This window comes from Empidonax traillii, unplaced genomic scaffold (assembly GCF_003031625.1).
Source record: "Empidonax traillii isolate 1590-97213 ecotype Southwest subspecies unplaced genomic scaffold, ASM303162v1 scaffold54:size2178333, whole genome shotgun sequence".
NCBI classification, from domain to species: Eukaryota; Metazoa; Chordata; class Aves; order Passeriformes; family Tyrannidae; genus Empidonax; species Empidonax traillii.
Window position 1 is genome coordinate 1,271,789 of NW_020955247.1, and position 23,365 is coordinate 1,295,153.

The 23,365-nt window shown below is 34.1% G+C and overlaps 1 protein-coding gene across 5 annotated transcripts in view; it reads right to left on the bottom strand.

Annotated features, from left to right (window-relative positions):
* The window catches only part of CEP120 (centrosomal protein 120), a 65,125-nt gene that overhangs the window by 17,546 nt on the left and 24,214 nt on the right, over positions 1 to 23,365 (bottom strand). For 4 of the 5 annotated variants that reach the window (XM_027879345.1, XM_027879346.1, XM_027879343.1 and 1 more), the window contains exons 18-21: positions 21,471 to 21,593; positions 19,915 to 20,013; positions 9,990 to 10,135; positions 7,109 to 9,338 (exon numbers count right to left, since the gene is read on the bottom strand). In XM_027879345.1, coding sequence (XP_027735146.1) covers positions 9,098 to 9,338; positions 9,990 to 10,135; positions 19,915 to 20,013; positions 21,471 to 21,593 — 609 coding nt within the window. In that variant the 3' untranslated portion in view covers positions 7,109 to 9,097. Of the gene's footprint in view, positions 1 to 7,108; positions 9,339 to 9,989; positions 10,136 to 19,914; positions 20,014 to 21,470; positions 21,594 to 23,365 lie in introns of those variants that run through there. The other variant, XM_027879347.1, reaches the window with a different exon arrangement.

The window sequence follows — 23,365 nt, forward strand, 5'->3', positions numbered from 1 at the left end:
TGATCTACTGGCTATAGATACTCGGTGTCTGCTTAAGTGCTTTCCATTCTTCCCATAAGCAAATTCTGGTTGAAGACTATATATCATTTTACTCTTGATCACTGCTAGTCCCAGTACCTCATTACAGCAGACCACTTTCTGAAACTGAGCTATAGCTCAGATAAATGATTGTATAAAGTTTTAAATAAACATACAACATCTATGTTATGTTGTTTCACAGGGATGATTTATAGTCATTTTCTTCATCCAGTCCTGAGCTCTGGACATAAAAGACACTGAGCTCTCTGCTGTTTATCCAAGCTAAATCCTCTGTTTGTTCTACATAAGCGTTCTTGATTCTTTAATATATTGCAGGCTTTGGCTTCAGGTTTATTCCCTCTGGGATGGTGGAATTAGATACATTAACTGACAAAGATAAGGTACGGACATTGTAGCTTAATAGCCATTAAAAAAGATACTGTGATAATAAAAATGGAGTTAGGAAAGGGAGTCAAGGTTGTGACATTTTAAAAATATGTATTTATATGACTTAAATGAATGAATGCAAAAATCAAGAAATTTCTGTGAGGAAACCCTCAAATGATGGTGGAAGTTTGTTTGGTTGAGGTGTTTTGTTTGTTTATTGTTGTGGTTTTTTTTCTAAGGAAAAGAGAATCAGAAATGGAAGATACTGTGAACCAGGTTACGTGTTGCCTCTTGTGTCCCCATAGAGAATTTTGTTTCTTACTAAAATGTACACTATGTAACATAACCTGGCTTCCAAGCCATTGAAATACTGCTCTATGCTATGAGAAATGAGGACAGCCCTGTGAGATAAAGCAAGTTCCTCTGCCTTAAAAAACCCAACCAAAATCCCATGTGGATTCTGTTTACTATGTTCTTTCTTTCATCAGCACATTTAAATACATATACATATGTTTGAACTGCATAGGGTAGTCTATTTACTTCATACTGCTACTCGTCATTGCAGCGCTTGTTTCTCTGTTAAAAAAGCAGACACACTAAATAGCTGCTTTCTCTTCCTCTGTGAGCTTAAATAGAATGAATTTTGAGCTAAGCCCACTAAAACTTGCTTTGTAGTTTGGCTCAGTATTCATTCCTAATTTTTTGTGTAAAAAAAAGTGTTAGCATTTAAAGACCTAATGCCTACAACAGGGGAAAGATTTTAAGAATTATAGTCTTTAATGTGACATACTCTAAATCATCTCTTACCATAGCATAAAAGTTAAGCTAAGATTTTAAAGGCCCTAAATGGACTTTCATTTTTTTCTAAGTCAGGATTAACTGGTGTATAAGTAACAGACTAGGCACTTTCACTGCCAAAAATTATCTAACTAAAAGTTTGAATCTGGCAGTATAAACAGCAGCCCTGCCTATACTCATACAAGCTCATACATACTCGTATTTTGTGGTACACAAGTTAGTATATTGTCTATGCTCTGTAACAGATTGCATTGCATAAAGCATGAAATACATTTTTATCTCAAACTTGAGTGGTAAAATAAGCAGCAATCAAAATAAACACATGGGCAGGCTTTTCTATTTCTTTCTTTCTTTCTAATTTTTTTTCTGTGTTGTTATTCTACAAGTATTTATTTTAGCTAAGATACCTCACTTTATAGTGGTGAGATACTTCCAGAAATAATGGTGCAGATGATGCAAATGACTTATTCAATGAGCAAAAAAGAAAACTCATTAAAACCCTCAGGTCTTTCTGAAAGATTGATTGAGTAAGAATAAAAATTATCTTAAAAAAAAGCAAACAAACACTTTCTGTAGATGTTACGTTTCAAAAAAAGATTATTAGATGAAGATTGCTTTCAATACAAAGTATTTAAAGTAGCACATAATTTCTCTGCATGTTTAAGTACCAAACTCTTCATTATTCATTGTAAATAATGAATTTATTTGTTTGCTGGGGAAATCTGCTCATCATCCTGTGTATATGTGATAACAGGAAAAGGAGAAAGAAGAAAAAAGTAGGGTGACTAAAGTCCGCTCCAGCAAAAAAACTCAGGAATTTCTTGTTATCCAGGGAAAGGCTTAGGTTTTGTGACTGGCAGCAATAGTCTTTTCCATATGAGGGCAAATGCAGGGATACAAAGTCACCTCTTTCCCTTTTCAGTGCCCTTTGTGGCCCAGCAGACCCTGAGTTTTCATACTGAGCTCCAGACCTGGATGGAGAATTGTGACCATCTCATGGGCACAGTCAGGTTTGGCAAGTGGGTGCAGGCATCCTGCTCGGCAGAGACCAGTGGGTCCCACACATTTGAGAGTTACTTCAATAAGAATTGGCCTCCCCCCACCTTCAAGACTAATTTCCAATGGTATAGGGATCTGCTTTTAATAGTATTTCAATACTAATAAGTCACGAAATGATTTTCCTATAAAAGTTTTCACTAAACCCCTCGTAATTACTTATTTACTCAATAGATGGGATATGGCAAAAAATGCTTGACCTTTTGTTTTCCACACAACTGTAACAACCAAGAATTAACTAGCTATTCATCAAAGCATCAGTATAATGAGGAATCACCTTCATCTTGTCAAGAGAGAAACAAGAGTAAGTAGTACTGCCCCATACTACAAAAAGTCTTGTTTGAGGCAGGCCCAAAACTTTAGATATTTTGTCTTTTTTCCTGTCCTCACTGAATGATTTTATTTAATTAATCTCTAAACAAGATTAACCTAGCCTTTCTTGGAAGTCTGCAGCCTTAGATTCCCTTAACTTCCATAGAAATTAGAGTTATACATAAGGATTTTAGTTTGTTTGTGGTTTTTTTTAAAGCTTTCAGATGAATTGATAATTAGCCATAAGAATGAAACAAAAATTTATCTATTATAAAAGAGCAAAGTAAATAGCTTGTGCTCATTTGCTGAAGAAGTATTCCAGTAGAAGCTATCTACCTCTTTTAGGGCATTAAGGCAACTGCAACCAGGATAGATTGCAAACAGCAGCTTGCAAACCAGTTACACAGAAAAGCTTTTCCCACATTATTCTCGTTTTGCTGATAGGAAGTGAAGGCCTAGAGCCCTGCTCAAGATCACTCAACACCCCTGCAACCAAGATGGGCAGAGAAACCACAGACTTTGTGTCCAACCCTCAGCCTACCAGTGGGATCACCTCCATGGAGAGATTTTGCTGTGTTGCAGAAAGTACTGCAGCACAAGCTATTGGTCAGAATGGCAAAGCATTGCTTTTCCCTTACACAACATTTGAGATAAAGCCTTTTAAGATGTCCTTCTACTCAGCCTACCTATTTCTACTCAGGCTTTTACAAGCCATCTGCATTGATGATGATATAAGCAAATGAAATGGGATCAGTAGCATAAAAATTTCTATTCTTGGGTCAAACTTTAGAATGGTTTTTATGATGTGTTGTCTATATGTAATAAGACGATAAAGCCACGGAGTCAAAAAAAAAGCCCATCTGCTCTGCAAGATATTGGGACAGGTAAAACTCACTTTAGGGACCCCTAATCATGTTGCTGAGGTGTGGAAGTTTTTCCACAAATAGCAGTGCCCTCTTACGGAGATACATCTACCAATTCCTTAGGGTTCTGATGTGTTCTTTCTTGCTTTTGACACTCTGTGGTTTTATTTAATTTATTTTGGATTATTAGTCCCATTCACTCAGTCCACTTGCATTAATGTCAGAAGAGACAGGATAAACCAGTAAGTTAGGGTACTGAAAACATCACTGCACCCATATTCAGAAAAACTGCAATAAACCCCACTATTTTTATAGAAGCATCAAAAAAAAGTTATCTAGGCCAAACATACCCTATGTATCACCTGGATGATTCCTGAAGCAGCAGGTAGACTCTGGTTTACACTAAATATGCATTGGTACTCATGAAAGCACACCCACAGTGCTGGTTCTAAGAACAAACTACTAACTAAACCGTCTTATTTATTTGGATGAGAAGCATCCTGTCAACTTCATGTCTGACACGAATGGGACTCAACCTTCGCTGCTTGCACATCTAATTATAAAGCAAATAGCAGCTCATGGTGCTTTTCAGCCCTGATCTGGATGACATACTGTATTACTGTATTAATCTTGTTGCCAAAAATAGCCTTTTCAATCAAACATACTGATGGTCTGGTGTCAAGGAACATCTCTTAACGTGAGATCAATAACAATTATTTTCTGTACCTCCAGATGTGAAAATCAAAACACAAAAACATCCTCACTTTATTCTAAACTACTAAGCAAATACAAAAATGTTGTAGACTTACTGTTACCACTTAAGCCTAAATTTTACGAAAAAAGGATTAGTTTGATTGCCTGCTCAACTCAAAACCAAGTAATTTAATCTTGCTGCCCTATTGGCATTTGCATTTGTAAAACAAAACCTATGATGTTCATAGTAAATCATAATTTTCAAATTTTCACAGTTTTTTTCACAGTATATTTACAGCTATGAGCGATGTATGATAACTGCTGAAACAGCACTGGGCTGTGGCCTGCCCTACTAGACTCCATATGTTCCAGTAAAGCCACTCAAAATTTTGATGCCATATTATCTTGTCAATGCTGTTACAACTCAGCAACTGCAATTAAAACCCTTTGCTCAAAGAGTCAGTAACACTAAACACCTCCATAACCATCTACTCTCTCTATATGTTGTTAGAATGAAACTTTTTTGTAGCAATACAGACAATGCTTAAAATGCTGTTGAACTACCACAAGTATTTTGCTTGGAAAAAAGAGCACTGCACTACAGAGTAGGGGACCTCACTTTTCCAGAAGCATTATTAATGGGGACTATTTTAGTCTTTGGTGATGGGGAATGACAGGCTGTAGCATTTCTTCAAGTTAAGAATAGAAAATAACTGTCCTTGCAAGAATTCAATTACTCTGCATTAAAGCTGCCATGGGGTTACTGTACATTTATACATCAGAAAGTCAGTAAATTATTTTTCTATAAATTAGTCTCTCAAAGATGATTTTTTTTCCCCTTTCTGTTCTGAATGCCAAACTCCTGACTGCTTCTCCACCACAGAGACTTCATATCTGGATAGCCGACATCTGTAAAAACATTTCTAATGAAAACACTACTAATACAACCCCCTGGAGAAACAAATGAAATGAGATCTAAGTATGCAGCCGCCTTTCTACAGCTCTGTCGTTAACAATAGCGAGAGTAGTGCTTCCATCCAAGCCTTGACACAGGTCATGATCATTTAGGCACAGTAGTAGCAAAATAAATAATTGTGTAAATATGTATTAACTAGTATAAATACTTCAGTAGCACTTAGAAGATATGATAAAGGACTTCTGTTTTTAGTTGTGCATTAAGGTTTATCTCGGTGGATGGAGGGAGAAGCATTTAAACTGCAGCAAATGAGAACTACAGATTGAATACTTGAAAGCTCAGTGCCAGATATAACAATGCTTCTTTTACGCAACAGCAGTTTTGAAAGTGTATTAGTGTTAAAAGTGTCGGATCATTGCTAAAATATTATCAAAACAGTGGTTATAACTTCACTCCAAAAGAACAATATACTGTAAAGATCCATAGTGTAACTATATACTTAAATAATTCAGATTCAAAGCAAAACAATGCCATCTTATTTTTAAAATAATTTGTCATTTTTTTTCCCATAACGTATTCCACTGCTTTAATGTGCAAATCAGAATTTAGACACAATTTTCCTGTTAAACAGTCTAACAAGGTCTGTTTCTTTGTAACTTCTCAAGATCTCAGCTAATGCTCCATACGGAGATGTATAAACACTCTGTATCCAGGTTTCCTGCCTTACATTTAAACCTGTAATAAGTAATTTGAGGTAATTCTTTGGTAGCAGCAAATTCCCAGCACTGGCAGAAAAATTAGCATATACCAACACAGGAGGGGATCCTGTGTCTGAAGATTATCAGGAAAAAACAACAGTATTTTTAAGTGTCCTCATTTCCAGGTGGGTTAATGCTTTTCCTCTGAAAGATTGATTATATCCTGTATTTATTGAATCCAAAGTTTCTTTATTCAAAGTGAACTGCAAATTCTGAACCCAAATCCTATGGCAGATGCAGGCTGGAAATGATTTGATGTGGAACTGACGCAGAACAGCCACTCCACTCCCCCACTCTCTCCAATTTGGGTTCACAGAAACATACTGGTAGGAGTACTTGTTCTGAAATAATTCCATCAACTTCCCTAGTGAAATCTGGGCACAATAAAATCAATAGGAGTTTGCCAGAATTCCAGGAGGGCCTAGCTGCTGCTCCTCTTCCTGCCACATTTTCTCTGGCAAATGGAACCAGGATTGAACCTGTAAACACAGGTCTCATTTCCAGCAGTCTTTTTATGCTGGGTAAATTAAAGTAAGCTCCTTGTATCATGCATCTGTTTCAAATGACATTTCTTCTGCAAAGAAAAGAGATTAAGGTAAAAATCTTAAAATATTTTGAAACGGTATTTGGTCTCTCTATTGAATACCTATAATCTTTAAAATGGCTTTGAGATAATAAAAAGGCAAATGGAACCCAACATAAAAATCTTCTTTAAAGAAGAGTAATATTGAGCTCATGTCTGAGCTCATATGATCCATATCTACTACAAATAAACATCTTGCTTCTGGAATATTTCAGTCTAAAGCACACAGACAAATTGTTCTGGAAAAAATTAAATTGATATATCAAGCTTAAAGTATCCTCACTGTAATACATTTCCACATTCTAACACAAACAATGAACACTAAGAGTAAGGACTACATAACAAAACAAAAATGTTATGCTAAGTGTTTTTAACAATTATAAAATTCACACTTTGCACACTGATCTTTCATATGGCTAAGTGGACCCAAACAGCTTGAATTATCAGGTTTATAAATGATTTTTAAAAATAAGTATTCTATGATTTGTTTTTACACAATATTTTGATTCTAGAGAGAAAACTCACCCAACTTCCTTCTTAAAACACACAGCAACATGACTACCTTTTTTTTTTTTTTCCACATGACACAGTAGTGAAATTAACAGTCATTACCAGGTTCATTATTTTATAGATTCAAGCACTAAAGACTGTCGTATTATTGGAAATAGTAAACAATTTTTTCTTTCAAATATATAGTTAAAAAATAAATGCAGAGTCCTTTATATTTACTTAAAAATCAAATTTTATTTAATAAAATAATACACCTGAAAAGTCATAGAATACCAGTCCAAAAAAAATGACCAGTTATGAAAATTTAGTCAACACTGTCTTTGTAATATTTAAGTCTCAGGCACCCTCCAGTGTTCAGAAAAGAAACTACACAAGTGAGCAAGCATGTGAAGAAAACCAGCATGAACAAGTTTTCCTGTCAAGACAGAAGCTCCCTGGGTCATTTACAGTAATTGCATATAATCATGCATCAGTGACACAGCCATGATGAAAAAAATATTGTAAAATTATATGTCATGGATCTCTATAGGATTTAAGGAGGTGATATTTTCTTTGCTAGAGGAGAGGGATCTTTTTAAGTACACTACTTCGAAAAATGCAGTAAAGTGTGCAAAGTATTACAAAAGCATTTCTTACTAAGTCTGGTATTGATAAGTATTCAAGTATTCCTCAGGTAATATGATCTCCATGTTTTTTTTACAGCTTGTTTATAACTTTTCTAAAAAGTCTAAATTAATAGTTTATTTAAACAGGAGACACACCCATGGTAAGGAGGAGGAAAACCAATGCATTTAGAGGTAAAGCCAGATAAGATACACCCCTCCCCCCCCTTTTATAATTAATACAAAATTATTTGTATATTTTTGTATTAATTATAATTTTTATAACAAATACAAATTAATACAATTTATAATTAATACAAAACAGGAAGGTCAAATGAAGGTCAACCATGTCTATGAAACTTCACTGATTTTATGTAAAAAACCCAAATCAATACTTTTTCCATTGTTATCTTCATTCACTTAAAAAAATTTAAAAATCCTAAGACAGTTTTTTGTACTTGACATTCAAATGGAAACACTTGTGAGTATAGGACAGACAAAAATGCCTATTGAAAGGATAGCACTTTAAATTAATGTCGCGTAGATCCACACAAATATCACAGAAACAGAATGAAGGCTGGAAACCAAAACTTTCTCAATTGTGATTATGCAGAAACTAACATTGCTTGTGGATTTCTGTTCTGCATCCTGTTCATACTTCCACAATCAAACAAAGTTTTATATACAGTTTAAGTGGTAATGAGATAACATGCTTTGAAATACATGTTAAGTAACTTCAAAGTGATTCCATCTTGATTGAAAACAAGAACTTTACTTAAACCAAGAGCTTTTTATGCTTGTGTTCCGAATTTAAAGTGTATAAATTCACTGAACTGTTGTTTCAATCACCTTTCCTCATTAGGGATCAGTGTAAGAATGCATATACACTTCAGAATATGTTCTTCACTCTCCTGGGTTCACCCTTACTGGTCCACGTGCAAAACTGCCAGGGTAACAAAGGCATTTTATCTGTACAATCAGGCTAGTTAATAACTGGTTCATAAGTTCCATAAGGTTTGATTCCTTCTGACACACACACACTCAAAACCTTGTCTCTTGTTTACTACAGAACTTAGTTGTGTTAGCTACAGTTAGACAAGCCAAAATTGATTACCTTGTCATTTAGTAAAAAAAAAGAAAAAAAAACATTTTGTTAATGCTGCAATTCAGTTCAGAATTAAGAGTTTTGTCAGGGAAAGCAGCTGACATCACTTTTCCCTAGCATAGCTGAAGAGATACTTTTAAAAATTTTAAGAAATAATGGTAATATTGACCAAAAACCTCTTAGAATGAATATTAAAAAATTACAAATAAACCTGGTCAGGGTGATGCAAAAAGAGGTAGCAAACATTTCAGAAGAAAGTACAAGGATAAATATATTTACACAAACACATATATATACACACATGTGAGTACAAAAACATTATAAACTTACAACTGTGCTTACCTTGACATGTTGCAAATATTTACATTGACTTCAAAGAGAGCTGGTAATAGTGTGCAAAACAAAGCATGACATCGCATATTTTGCAAAGTCATATAGATTTATAAAAATCACTCTATTCAGATTTTGGCTCTTTTTAACAGTTTTTTGTATGCTTTTAAATAGTGATGTTCCTTCTTGCAATAGCTTCTCTGATTTGACGATCAAGTTCACTTACAATGTGATCTTCATGATTATAGACTCCTGTTCTCAACAAGGTATCCCTCTCTTCTATCAGACGAGAGAGGTAATCATCTGTGTTCTCATTTAGTTTTCTACAATGAAGACCGTCTACTCTACCAGCAGAATTGTCTTTAGCATCTTGCAGTCGCTTTCTCTCTTCTTCTTGTTGCTTCAGCCTTATGGTGATAAAGTAGAAAGAATCAGACAATGAGATATATTAAAACGCACTCTGATTATCTTCATATCAAGTCTTTAGTTTAGCTATTGAAGTACTCAGTAAAATAAAGAAATCTGTAAAGGTAACAAATTATTCTCTCTGGGGAAAACAAAGAAATGTTAATATAATACTTAAGTTCTAAGAAAACTTCTTCTATATGCATATATGATACTTGCTATCAAAGCTTCTACTTCGATTATACAAACTGTACTCAAAAGGGTTCGACATACAAAACTAGTGCAGACAGTTTTTGGAGGACAGCATTATCTAAACTTTGAATGTATTCAAAATAGGAACAGTACATGTCTTGTTTTTTTTCTTAACACAGCAGTAATACTTAGAACTGAAGGATTAAAATAGAAAAAAAAGCCTGGTACTGTAAAACTATGACCATAACATAAAAAACAGGTACAGTGGCCTTAAACATAGATTTTGCTAAACTGCAGTACTGTTGCATTTTACAAATGTGTAATCTTTGCGTAAGGGACACTAAACTTTGACAGCCAATTACAACCTTGATTTAATTGAACTTTCTCCTAATTTTAAGCTGACAGCAAGAAAAAAGAAGGGAAGGTGCTGGTGTGGAAGAATCTTACAAATACTTTTATACCTGTTAAGTTCATTTCTGATATCCTCCAGCTCTTGTCGGTCTGTTTTCCCCAGCTCTTTTTCTTCCGCTGCCAAATAGCGCAGCCTCATGTGCTCCAGCTCTCGCTGCTGCTTTTTAAGATGAGCCATTGCATTTTCTTGTTCACGCTAATGGGTGAAGGGGTGAAGACATAACTCAGTTAAATATGTGATTAAGTGAAAAAAGTGCTAATTACAGCGACAGAGCAAAAGTTTAGGAATGAAGTAATGACAATTAAGTCTCCAGGAATATTAGAAACGTAGGAGTTAACAGAATGTCTTACTACATTACAGATGTCACCAAGTAAGTCCAGTGACTATCACAATCATAGTAAACCTGTCCAAGCCGGATCAGCTGAAGCCCAGTCACAGATATCTTCCCATTAACAAAACAGCAAAATGTTAACAGACCCTTCTACTAACTCTGGTTTAAGTTGGTAAACATAAAACTTGGACTTCTGGAACTGCTCAAGCTACTGAGATTTACTCCTTGGCTACATGGTATTTAAATGATAAATATTTTTGAGAAAGTAAAAGCTAAATAGCTGCAGGAAACTATCACCAGTCCCATAGTGCCTAGCATCAAAGCTTCAAGAACTACTTTTTGAGTTGCAATGTGTGCTTAAAAAATAAGCTTTGAAAACAAAATTCTGGCAAGATATCCTTCTGTGGTTGCATAGCACTATGTGAAATTTTAAATAACTTATTTTGTGGATTTAATCCAACCATTCTATCCACTCTTAAAGTTTACTTATCTTTATTTTTTTAAAGCTTTACACACAGAGTGTAACAAAAGTAAGGTTTGAGTCCACTGCCAACTCATGACAATAGTGTCTTAATGAGAAATATGTTCTCTCCACTTCTTTTCCTCCCAGTTATTTTCCATATGACCTTGTGCACTAAGTCAATACAGTCAATCTCACACTCTGAGTAAGACAGAAGTCCTGAGGTAGTTAAAAAGTATTACAGGAGGTTATAAAAACATCCTGGATCTAAGCATATGGTGAAGTGGAAGGATATCTCTGTAATTCTGACCTTGCCTTCATATGAAGGTATTTGATTGTTAATAAAATCAGTTTTATATTTACTATGGGGGTAAAAAAAGATTTTTTTTTTTTTGGTTGATAGGTGTGAGTATATTCTTTATATAGTCAACCTATTTGGAAGACTTTAGTAGGGCAGTTTCCTGAATCTCAGTAGCCAGCACTTTAAGCATCCCTGTTGATGATCAATACTTAACAAGATAATCTGAATTTCACAAGGAATTGGCATAAACAAAGACTCTAATTGTTAAGGTGAGCAAAGAAATAGAGAAGTACTCGAACAGAAGTCATAGCATGTATGCAAACAGAAAATATTTTTATACTAAATTCAATACATCAGCTAGCCAAATTAAATGTTTAAATTAATTAATTAAATTAATTAAATCACCTGCAGTAAGACAGGTCATAAAGCTTAAAGAACAATTTGTTAAAGGGTTTCATGCTACTAATAAAACCAGAAGCAGGAATTGTCCCAAAGAGTCTACAGCTGACAGGTGACTGAAGCTTAAAAGATTTGCTGAAGATAAAGCCGCAGTCTTTCCTTCTACATCAAGAGTTCATTACAGAAGAACATTCCATGTGAGAAACACCCTTTTTAATGTCAGATAGGTTTGAAGAACAGCAATCTACAAATACATATAGCAAATATTAAAAAGTCACTATAGACACCTGATATTTATCCAAGAATTTTGAAGAATATAATAAAATTCAAAGAAAAAGTTGCAGGACTAACTGGAGGTTAGTCTTGATCCATCACCAAAACTGCTATTGACATCATAGCAATAACTATTTCCCCATTTTTCATTTTATTCTTTCTTTAAACAGAGTCTTTAGGAATCCAGGAACTACTAGCAGACTTTACTTCCATTGTACCCAAACTGGTTGAAATCATCACTAAAACCAAAACAAACAAGATGTGTGGGTACATCAGAAAGAGCAAATCCAACTTCTGTAGAAAAGTCACTCTTCCAACCCATCTTAAAAAAACCCAATCAAACACCACACCAAAGAAACCTCCTTCAACCAAACACAAAACTAAGCTGCCATGGAGAAAGAACTCTCAGATTACTCAGGGTTTAGAACACCAGAGAAAGGATAGCAATTGATCACTTCCACAGGAGCAAGAAAGTAACAGCCAACTCCACAAGAATCTACTCTTCAACATACTTGCAAATGAGAAAATCACTCTGGAACAGTTTATGGCTCACACAAAGTTATTCAGTGGGGAAAAAGTGGATGTGGAAGAGTGGAATATTATTGGTTTGAAAAAAAAGCAGATAAGTTAAGAATACATTCACTTATGTCTGTTAAACACGATAGCCTGAATGCAACTGCTGGCTCTTGATGTACTTCAGTAATGACTGAGGGCAGCTGGAGGACATTCAAAGATATCCAAGGTGGGTTTCTAGATCTTGTCCAGCTACTGCTGACCTCTGTATGGACTAGACTGATATTTCACATCAGTTCATTAGCTGGGATTTTTCCACCCAACAAAAAGCACTGGTTGAAACTCAAAACTAGGTATATTCCAATTAGAGACATGATTTAAGTTATTGAGTGCAAATTAATCACTTAAGCAATATACTTAAACATGTTAGGAGCTTCTTGATCACAGAATATTTTGAATTTAGATATTAATGTTTTTAAAAATGCTACAGATAAAAAAATGCTGGTTCAAGTATTTAGAAAGAAGAGACAGAGGGTATTTGTTTTTGTTTTTTGTCTTCCCCTAAAGTCCCACCGAATATCACAATGGTATTCTTTGGTCTCCAAATACAGATAGGCAACAGCATCCAGACAGTAAACCCAGACTTCAAGTATAAAACAGGCTACGAGGAAGAATGAAATAAACAGGTACAAGGAGGAATGGAATTATTTTAATTATTTTGATAGTTGGACTTTGAGTTATTGATTTTGCTAAATTCAGGTAGGAAGATAAAATGCTGAGCATGATCTAGTCTCAAATAGGTTGGTATAAAACCAGTACAAGTTACAGAATAAGTAAACAGATTGACAGCAAATCTGATTATCTCAATTATCCAGAATCTAGAAGCACGAGGACAGGCTAATATTTACTTCTTTTTGAGACCATCAATCACTATACTTGGTGTTCCGATCTACTAAGCTAAATAATTTTCAAAAGTAAGCAAATTAAAATATTACTGTTTCAGAAAAAAAAAAAAAAACCTTACTGCAAACATGAGACCTAAAATCTTGAGCATGTTAAACCTCCTTTGTAAAGTTTTATTTAGTTTCAGAGGAGGAGTGGTTGCCCTGTACATACAGAACAAATCTGGAAATTTCTGCTTATTTGTCCTTACAGGATGACCAACTACTGATTACACACCAAGTCTAAAAAAACTTGATAAACATATCCTTGTAGTAGATGTAGTACACCCTGCATATCCAAGATCTGGTTTTGAAATTAATTTGTCTAGTACACCCTGGGTTTCGTGTTGACGTTATCTAACAGTGGGAAGAGTCTTAGAGGTCACTCAGTAAGTTATATAAGAATGCTATTTACAAGCAAACTGCTTCATAGGTGATGTCCAGAATCTAACGTTTACACATCACAGGACTTCTAATTGTCATTATCTCTTTTTCTAGCCTTTCAATCTATGCTGATTTACTATGTGATCATCTTCAGTCCAATACATTCTTGCAGAGGGTGAGAAAAGGATTAACTTTGGAAAACTCCTTGTTCTGCAATTCAGTTCATTCATGCCTTAACTGTCAAACTAGGGCTACCGTCATGGGAAGCTGGGGATTAATCTGTCAAATTTGTGCATCTCAAAAATTGTATATGAGAATTTTCTGAAGGTGTGTTAGGCAAAAATCACCGGAAAACTAAATACTATGAAACTAAGGCAAAACAAACTAGCACTTGCTACTACAACAGCAGTATTTTCACATCCACACAAATTCTCACATAGCTGTGACTACAAGCCTTCTAATCCAGCACTTCAGTTTGTGGAGTATATTATTCAGATCTAAAATGAAAGATTTTGAAAGTGTCCTCACAGCTGCACTTGAGAGGAAAGGCATAACTGCACACTGGCCATAACAAGCATATGGCACTACAAGTTCCACAACAAGCTGCTATGTTACTATTTGAGGCAGGAAAATTCAACAATCCATAAGTTTCTGCAGTTACGCAACATGCTCACAATGACAATCTGAGAGCAATAAAGGCATTTTAAACAAGCTCAAAGAAGAAATATATATCAGAAGAAGTACATACACTTAAGGTTGACAGAACAATGACTAAAGCTTAATCAGACCAGAAAGAAGACACAATATTCCTAATGCTTTCATATTGATCAAAAGGGATCTCATTCAATAATTTGGTCCTTTATGCCTTCACTGTTTGAGTTTGTGTCAGAATCATAATTTTTTTTTATTAATGTCTTTAATGATATTTAATTAATCCAAGAAAAGGACAAAAGAGAATGATGCAGAAGCCAAAGAGATGAAGGAAAAGCAAGTCTCTTCTGCAGAATCCTTTGTTCAGTTCTGTTCCTTTTAATATTTTTCTCTGGGTAAAACATCTATTATAAAAACCCAACAAACACAAAACCAACCCAAACCAGTGAGATTAGCGAGCATGCTCTTTGCTCAGGATAATATTCCTAATTTTGTAAGGAAGTAAGATTTAATGTAGAATGTGCTAAATTCTATTTTCTCCACAGAGGAGAAAAACACTTATCAGTACATTTTTTCTACAAGATAATGTTGGGTAGGAATTCCTTTCAGACAAATGTGATCTGAAATTTCATTTAATCGCTAATATAATTGTGATGTAAATATAAATATTTGGGGTATTGAGGGAAAAGTCAAGACTAATTCTAGTCAGTGAAAGTCAAGAATTTCAGAGGCATGCCATGCTGTGACCCTGAACAGTGACATTCAAGTACAGTAATATTAAATTAAAAAAAATAAAAATCAACATTTTCTGAAGAAATATTTCTCTACCTTTCAGTTTGAGACAGCCCAACTTGGAAAAAAGACACTAAAACAAGTGGGAAAGGATTCTGAAGATTCGTTTAAGATGGATCCCATGCATAATTTACATTACACACTTCATACTTTCTGATTTTCAAAAGTCTTTCCCAACATTAGTCTTTGACTCCTTTAAAAAGTCTGTCATAACAATTTGTAGGGTGCGTAACAGAAAACTTGCCCTATGTACACCATTCACAACAGAGCAAGAGAAACACGTTTCCTAATAATCCATCAATACAAGAAGATGGCAAAGAATTTACAACAGTTTTTTGATAAGAAGGGAAGTATGCTGATTTTGAATTCATTTGTATACAAATTTTGCTATGATATGTTGAGGGACCATAAAAAGACTGTCTTTTGTTACAATGAGAGAGGGAAGGATTTGAAATGTAGCAGAATTTATTGTGAGATCTTCCAAAAGGAAAAAACAGTGTTCACAAAACATTTCTGCATATTCATAGTACAAATAAAGCTAAGTCCAGCACTTCTAAACCCCCATGGAATATCTTCATTCTATTCTGTATATACTGAAAAACTAAGTTATAAAGTGTTCTTTAAGTGTACCTCAATGCACACAAGTTTATACACACATATTCGTGTGCTTAAAATTCTGAGTCACGTCTTTCTGACAAACTCTTCTCCTATAATATATCCCAACATAAGGAACATTTCAGATTTATTCCCAGCTGCTTGTTCTAGCCAGTCAGGATGTTTTAAATCTCAGTAAGAGGTATTAGAATTTTTGATTTTTAAACATTTAGAACTTCGCATTTTTACATTTCACCTAAGGGAACACTCCAGAATCATCAGTTGCTGGACTAAAGGCAACTTTGTGAATAGAAGATAAACCCATCAGAAACTCCAAACACTTGGAAATACTTTACTCTTTCATCACTACCTAACAAACATCAGCCACTATCCCACAGTAAGGCTGCCACAGGTGAACCAAAAGTATCATGTGCAAATTACTGTCAAAACTATCCTTTGCCATATCTATTAGTTGGCCCAGGTACTTTCCTCTCCAATACTTTCTCAGCACTGCTAGTCCTGCTATTCCTTTTGTTCATTTTCTTTTCTTCACTGTCCTGACTCCTTCAGTAAAAATTATCACTAATATTCCTTTCACTTGTTAATTTTATATTTGCTGTCCTTCTTTTACATCTCCATAAACAAAACAAATCCAAAACTAAACAAAGCCATCTGTAAGTTATCAAATAATTTACTTGAAGGTTTTACTACTTTTCTTCATCAGTTTTCATCTGTAATGTAGTGCTTGAGACACGGGATACTGTTTTAGAAGCTTGCATGGTGGAAGCCTCCACCATGTTTTGAAACTTATGATACTACAGATATATCAGCATTAAATAAAAATTATCAACAATAAAAAACCCTCAAAATTTCAATTATAATCAGATCATAAAAGAACCCCTGTATGCCACCAGGTGCTTTAGTTAAGAGGCTCTTCAATCAAGGAAGCACAATCTTTATTTTGCCATAGCTGCCTATAAATCCAAAAGGGAGATGTAAACATACATACACTAGACTAAACAATGGCTAAATAGCAGCCACTATTCACTCTCCCACTCATACATACCATGCAAGTCTGTGGGAAAAACTTACGACTGAAGCTAAGTAACTCAAGTAAAGTTTTCTGAAAATAACCCAGAGCTGACAAGTCAGTAGGAGGGCCTGGATGGTTTCAAGACACAGTTTTTAACCAAGATTTGGATTTCCAACTGGTTTATTGTTCCTTTTTTTTTTTTTTTTTTAATGTGACTTATTTTTTTTAACAAAGATTTACATACTATCCTTGGCTAAATTACTTAAAAATTAATCACATTAATTACTGAGTGAATAAGTAAGATGCTAGACAAGACAGAGTGAACTGTCAGCCAGCCAATACGTTCTATGCTGCATTAAACAAATGCATCAGTGCTGATTTTAACAGCTCTGTAGGGCACAAACACATTAGAAGGCTTATAAAAATATTTCTCACAGAACACTGAATGCATGTACATTTTGAGATTTTGGTTATTTAGATTAAATCTGACTGAGATTATCAACTGCTAAAAGGGACATTTTTGCCAGTTTTTATTTTTGTTTTGATACAATGTTTCTTACACCCAGACAGGTACTGACTTTACCATCTAAGGTCTCTATAAACATAGACGCAATTTTCTGTAAATAGTTTGATTCCTCTCAGAAACAATGCTAACATCCATTAAAAAAAAAAAAAAAAAGGAAGTCTTATTTGTGTAGTATTGAGACTGCCCAGTAGGCAAGCCTCAAAGGACAGTTTTTGAAACCTCCAGAAATTATAAAATCTACGTGGGTGCACAGATATGTAACTGATTGTTGACATTTTTGTCTCCCTCAAGCTGAAAAAAGTATAACAAACAAAGTATTAATACAGACTTGCCCTGAGTAACAGAGGGAAGAAAAGTAAGCTGGGTGAAGTCTATTGCCACTCAGCTTTACAAACTGTGTTAAAATTCAACTAACTTCTGTATTTTTTTTTAGCACAGGTAAGTAGGATATATATATATATATATATATATATATATATATATGCCTTCACGTACTTCAATAACGCTGGCACTGTGTTTAGCATTCAAAATCCTACAAATGGAGAAGTTTAGATCATATTCTTTTAACAGCCCCATACTCTTTTAAGTTATGCACTGCATATCTCACATTCTGCAAAATATAAAACCATCCCAGATGTGTGCTAAGAACTAGTTCCAAAGTAAAAGAAAACTTTTTAATTAAGGAAACATTGACTTTTATGGTTGCAAATCAGAATAGCATTTTACTAAATGCTTAGCCTGTAGATTATGCTTCTTTAATTCACAAATTGACTGCACCAGGTCACCTTTGAGTAATGGAAATCTCTGTTTAAACATTTTTTTGGCAATGGGCACAAAGCATTAGATCTCATTTCCAAGACTTACCAGCTGGGTTTTGTCATTAACATTTATTAACAATCTAAGATATGGCTTTCAGCGTCTAATCCTCACTACACAAATGTTTTGTATAGTTCTCTAGAGAGCTTTGGTGTGACAAATTACTGGCGCAGATTACAACCCTGTGGCTATTCACCAGAGGCAATGCAAAATTAACATGGTACTAATCCAATTTAAACAAGAAATTGGTCATATTATGCACAATTGCACAAATCATTGGAACTAAAGCAAATCTAGAAATCCTTAAGCAACAGTTTCCAAATTTATATTTAAAACACAGTAAATGATTTTTGATCAGATGTGCTTCAACTTTCATTTGGCTCTTTAAAGTCACTTAAATTCTTTATCAATAGACCAAGTATAAGATAAAGAACAGGACTATAAAAACCACAAGAAACTACTTTGAAAGGGTTTGTTCTGTTGCAGAAAAGTTTTAGGTAGCATAATTCACTGTACATGCCAACTTATTTTATGGATCAGACTTTCAGCAAGAGGGTCAGCTGAAACCATCAACATATGCTAATAAAGTCAGATCATTAGGCCTATGGTGATGAAATTTGTAATAGTAACCTGACAGGGATACACACTGGTGTTAACGTGGCAAGCAACAATCTCCTATTCTACAGGAATTTTAAAACATGACAAGAAAAAAATAGCATGGACATTTCATGACTGCTGAAGAAATCTTAATCAGAGACAAAAGATTTATATTCTTCCTCCTATCATCTTCTCAAATCATAAATGTTTCAGAAATTAGAAAAAAATTTCATAACTCCTTTTATCACTGGGCAAACAGAGCAATTTGAAGATGGTAAATAAAGATTAATTTTTACTTAATATCAATCACCATAGTGTACATTTCCTCTCTTTGAAGAGAAATACAAATTAAAAGAAATTATAAATTAGGAGAGTGTGAGATTGACCTCTCAGTTTCCAAAACCTGAATATTCTATCAGTAGGAATTAAGCAGGTACTGTAATCCTTAAAAAAGACCCTACACTGATCCTCAACACCTGGAATTAGGTGTGAACACAGGTAATAAAAACTTTTTACTAAACTTGAATTCTGAAGATTTGTGTCCATGTCAAGGTTTGTTCAGCAAATGGGATTAATTATTTTCTAACTTGTTTTCTAAATTGTCAAGCCAATGGAAATTTTTGCCATTCTTCAGTATATTGTTTAATTATTGTTTAATTCAAGAAAGACAACTGATGACAAAAAACAACACAGAGATACAATATGGATTCAGCAAGGATGAAGCTGCTACTACTGAAAGTTTGAATGAACTGACTTCAAGTCATATGTGTACGATTATATAGACACACACAAACAAGAACTCTGTTAATAGCAGTAAAATAGTTTGCCGTGTTGGTATGAGACTAGAAATTCCAAATACAGAAGAAAATTTCACTTCCAATTTAAAATTTCCTCTAACTTTACTTCATTTTATAGTATTCATCAAACTTTAAACCCTTGTTCTAAAGGTGAAGATTTCTTTCTTGTCTTTACCCTTCATTCATTATACAATTAAAATACAGAACAGTTAGGACTGTAACTGACCAACTTGGTTGGGATAGTAGCAAAATATTTTCTCTGGAACTGTTGATTCAGCATTATTTGGAATTAAATTAAACCTTTTTTTTTTTTTTTTTTTTTTACACACCTGCTTTTAACTATGTCAACCTTCTTTGCACATGTGTGAGCCTTGGTCTTACATGACTTCAGTATTAAACAAACTAGTTTTGCTGTTCTCATTTTTGTTAACAGTATAGCTCTGAGTTTTACTTTGCAAAGGCAAACATTAACAAAACGAAAACTTCCAGTAGTTAACAGTAATCATAGTAGCTTCCAGGATCACATTAACTTTGTTGTCTCAAATGAACAAAGAAAACCTGCATACCTGTTTTAACCTAGCAAGTTCTTTCAAAGCCCTTGTCCATTGCTGTTTGTAGTGGAGTTTTGACTTGGTAGCTGACTCTAACTTTCTTTCAAGTTCAACCTGAAAGCAATTAAAATCATATCAGCTGAAGCAATAACAGCAGTAACAATCACTGAAAGATGTATATATACAAAGGGTCTGGTTTAAGAAAAGTGTTTATGTAGTGTAATATACAACATCATCTAAAACTGTTATACAATATAACATAAATATTATGGCACATGAACATTTTCTTGTTTAAAATATAACCTTATTTTTATTGGATGGCCGTCTATACAAAAAAAGAAAGATTGCTTTTTAGCACTAAATCTGCTGATGTAACCTTTAAATTTAAGATTCTCAAATTAGCCACCCCCTCATCCCTTTTTTATTTGAAGTAAGATTATAAAACTAATTTAACAGAAATGTTGATAGATAAATCTCACCCTTAAAAGGTGTGTGGATTTTTTTTCTTTCCTGCTGGTGTAAGATATGTCCTAAATTTTTTTCTCTGAAATACACATCTGTTCAAACCATTATTTAAAATCTACATATTTAGTGTGAACCTTTGATCTTACTACCTAAATCTTTAAAAAGCATTACACACAAAAAAGATTCATTGCATTCTATTCCATGTGCAAAAGAAAATTTAGCATTAAAAGGAAAATGAAAAAAGTTATGAAGCACACAGAACATAATCTGAAAAAATGAAGGATTTTTAATTAACATCTGAGGAAGTGATATTTTCCTTTAATCTCACAAACGCTCTTTCCATTTAATTTGTGAAGATCTTAAATCACAGATTTTTTTAACTAAGATAACAAAAACAGGAATTTTAAAAATATTTAAAGGTAAGAGTTTAAACAGTCTGTAGAGACAAAATGTATTTTGAATTGTTTGCTTGCATTATTAGAAGTTATTCAAGAATACAGTAACATGCAGACTGGTCATATAACTCAGTTCAATTTGTGTCAAGAAGCCTGGCCTAATTTTTTCTCAGCTTATTTGGTCAACAATTTGACTCCAATTTCATAATAATTCTGAGCATAAATGCCCATATCTGTAGTTTTAATCAAAGTATCCCCTACTGAAGGCATGTATGTTTTTTAAGAAATCAACTTATGATGATGATTCCATTCCACTGATAAGTAACACCATCTCTTTCCAGAAACACTTAATTATGAACATGCACAAAATGGAATACCAGTCTAAACTAATCCTCAGAAGAAAGTGCTCATTTTTCCTTATTCTTTTATAAATACAGTGTTCAGAATCCCAAGCATAAATCATTATTTAAATGTATAGGTTAGTTTTTTTTCCCTGCCTTAGCGTCTAGCATTACTGCTTTCTCTATAGAAATAAATGGCCACTGTTGGCCTTACCTGTGTCTCAATATTTAAAGTCTGAAGAAATAATTGAAAAAAGTAAAACAAAACAGACAAATTAACCAGTTTATCACACAGTATTTTTCTATCATCCCCCTTATCACTGCACGGACTATTGTGACAGTTTTTAAGTACTAGAAAAATCCAGTATACCTTTTCTAAAGTGAGAAGATTTATTTCTGATTGTAGCTGGATTTCTGGTTTGCTGCTTTGCTGTTCTTTGTATTGCTGGAACTCCTTCTCCAAAATTTTATGCTTATTTTCTGCTTCATAAAGCTACATTAAAGATAAAAACATGCAATTTAGCAGAAAACTCTATTCACAGACAAATAACTGGATGACAGAACTTAAGTTACTTCTTAGTCCCTGGAACAAACATCTCATGTCAATTATCTGACATAAAACAGACACTGAAAGCTACACATAATTAATAATTTCTTGACCATGGCACACAGCAATATTTTAATAGTAAGAATTTTAAAGAGGATCTTTACTCAGAACTGGAAAGAAAAAAACAAGTCTGTCCTCATATAAAGAAGATTGAGATTTATACACATTTTTGTTCGCATTTTTAAAACAACTTGCAGAAGAAATACAGAAAGCAAAACTACTAAGATTTACACACATTAAAAAAAAAAAGCTAGTGTTATCTATGACATGAAGGATTTATTACTATATGAAGGACTACATGAAGTTTTATTACTTACTCAGTTTCACCATCATAATTTTTTTAGGAATGTCTGCAAAAGGAAACAACTAATACTTGGTACAGCCAAATGATTTAGAAAAAAGGCTGAAGTAGAAAGGCTTCAGTGACTAATGACTTAATCCTGGGTACTCTGCCCTCATAGTGTACTTCCACAGTTCCAAGAAGACTTTCATAAAGAGAGTGTGTTGCTTTTCAACTTACAATATGTAATTCGAAAAACAATGCCAATACGCAGTTATTTGCCATACTAGATAAGCAAGTAAAATATTTAACAGCATTTTTTACTATACCATATTAAAAGTATTAGGAATTTTTTGTAATATATTTCCTAAGTGTAGCTTATGTTGTTCTTCTGTTAAGTATTATTCAACTATAAATACTTTATGCACCTCACAGAACTGATGTATTCCATCAGAGAATATCATCCTACATGCTGTTCTTCTATTTATGTCCAACTAGATAACGTAAGTATTTCCATGAATTGTATCCAGCAGTTTAGAATACTATGTGAAAATGCTTTAGAGAATTCATTTCTGTTTCAAAGCCTACAACTTCTTCTAGTAGTATATCAGTATTTTAATTCTTTGGATCTCTTAACTGGGTCATCCCTTTTTTTTTTTCTTCTAAAACTTTGTCTTTTCCATTTATTATTGTTACAAAATGGACAAAAGAAAGGAAAGATGCTTCATAGGGAGCCACACAAAAACACTGCAGGTCTTTTTCACATATAACTGCAACAACCAACTTGAACAAAAGGTACTGTTGTTTATCGCCTTTCCATTTTTACCTATTTCTTTTTAAAGCAGACATACAGACGTGATGCTGATGACAAAGACAGCAACTAATTTCTTTTGCTATGAAAAATGCCAGGTCTCCCTTGAACTTCTACAAAAATGTTTAATTTCTTGTTTGGTTCTGGAAATACTTTCAAAAATTGAATTTCCCATGAGACCTCAGGTTGTAGACTGTTAGTGTCGTGAGTTTATTCCAGACCAGTTTTTTTCCAAACCTCCAACACAAATGCTACAAGTTGAGAGGGAACCTAACCCCCCTTGGGGGGGGACCTCTACGGAGCAGGAGAAAAAGACTTAAAGCTTTAACTCCTTGAAATCCGTGGTGATGACTCATGGTTAAGCGAGTTTTTCCCACTGGCAGCCCATGAATAATCCGTCGGTAGAAGCCGAGAGGTTGGAGATGGGGTGCAAAAACCCCACACCACATAGGAGAGAGAGAGAGAGAGAGAGAGAGAGAGAGAGAGAGAGAGAGAGAGAGAGAGAGAGAGAGAGAGAGAGAGAGAGAGAGAGAGAGAGAGAGAGAGAGAGAGAGAGAGAGAGAGAGA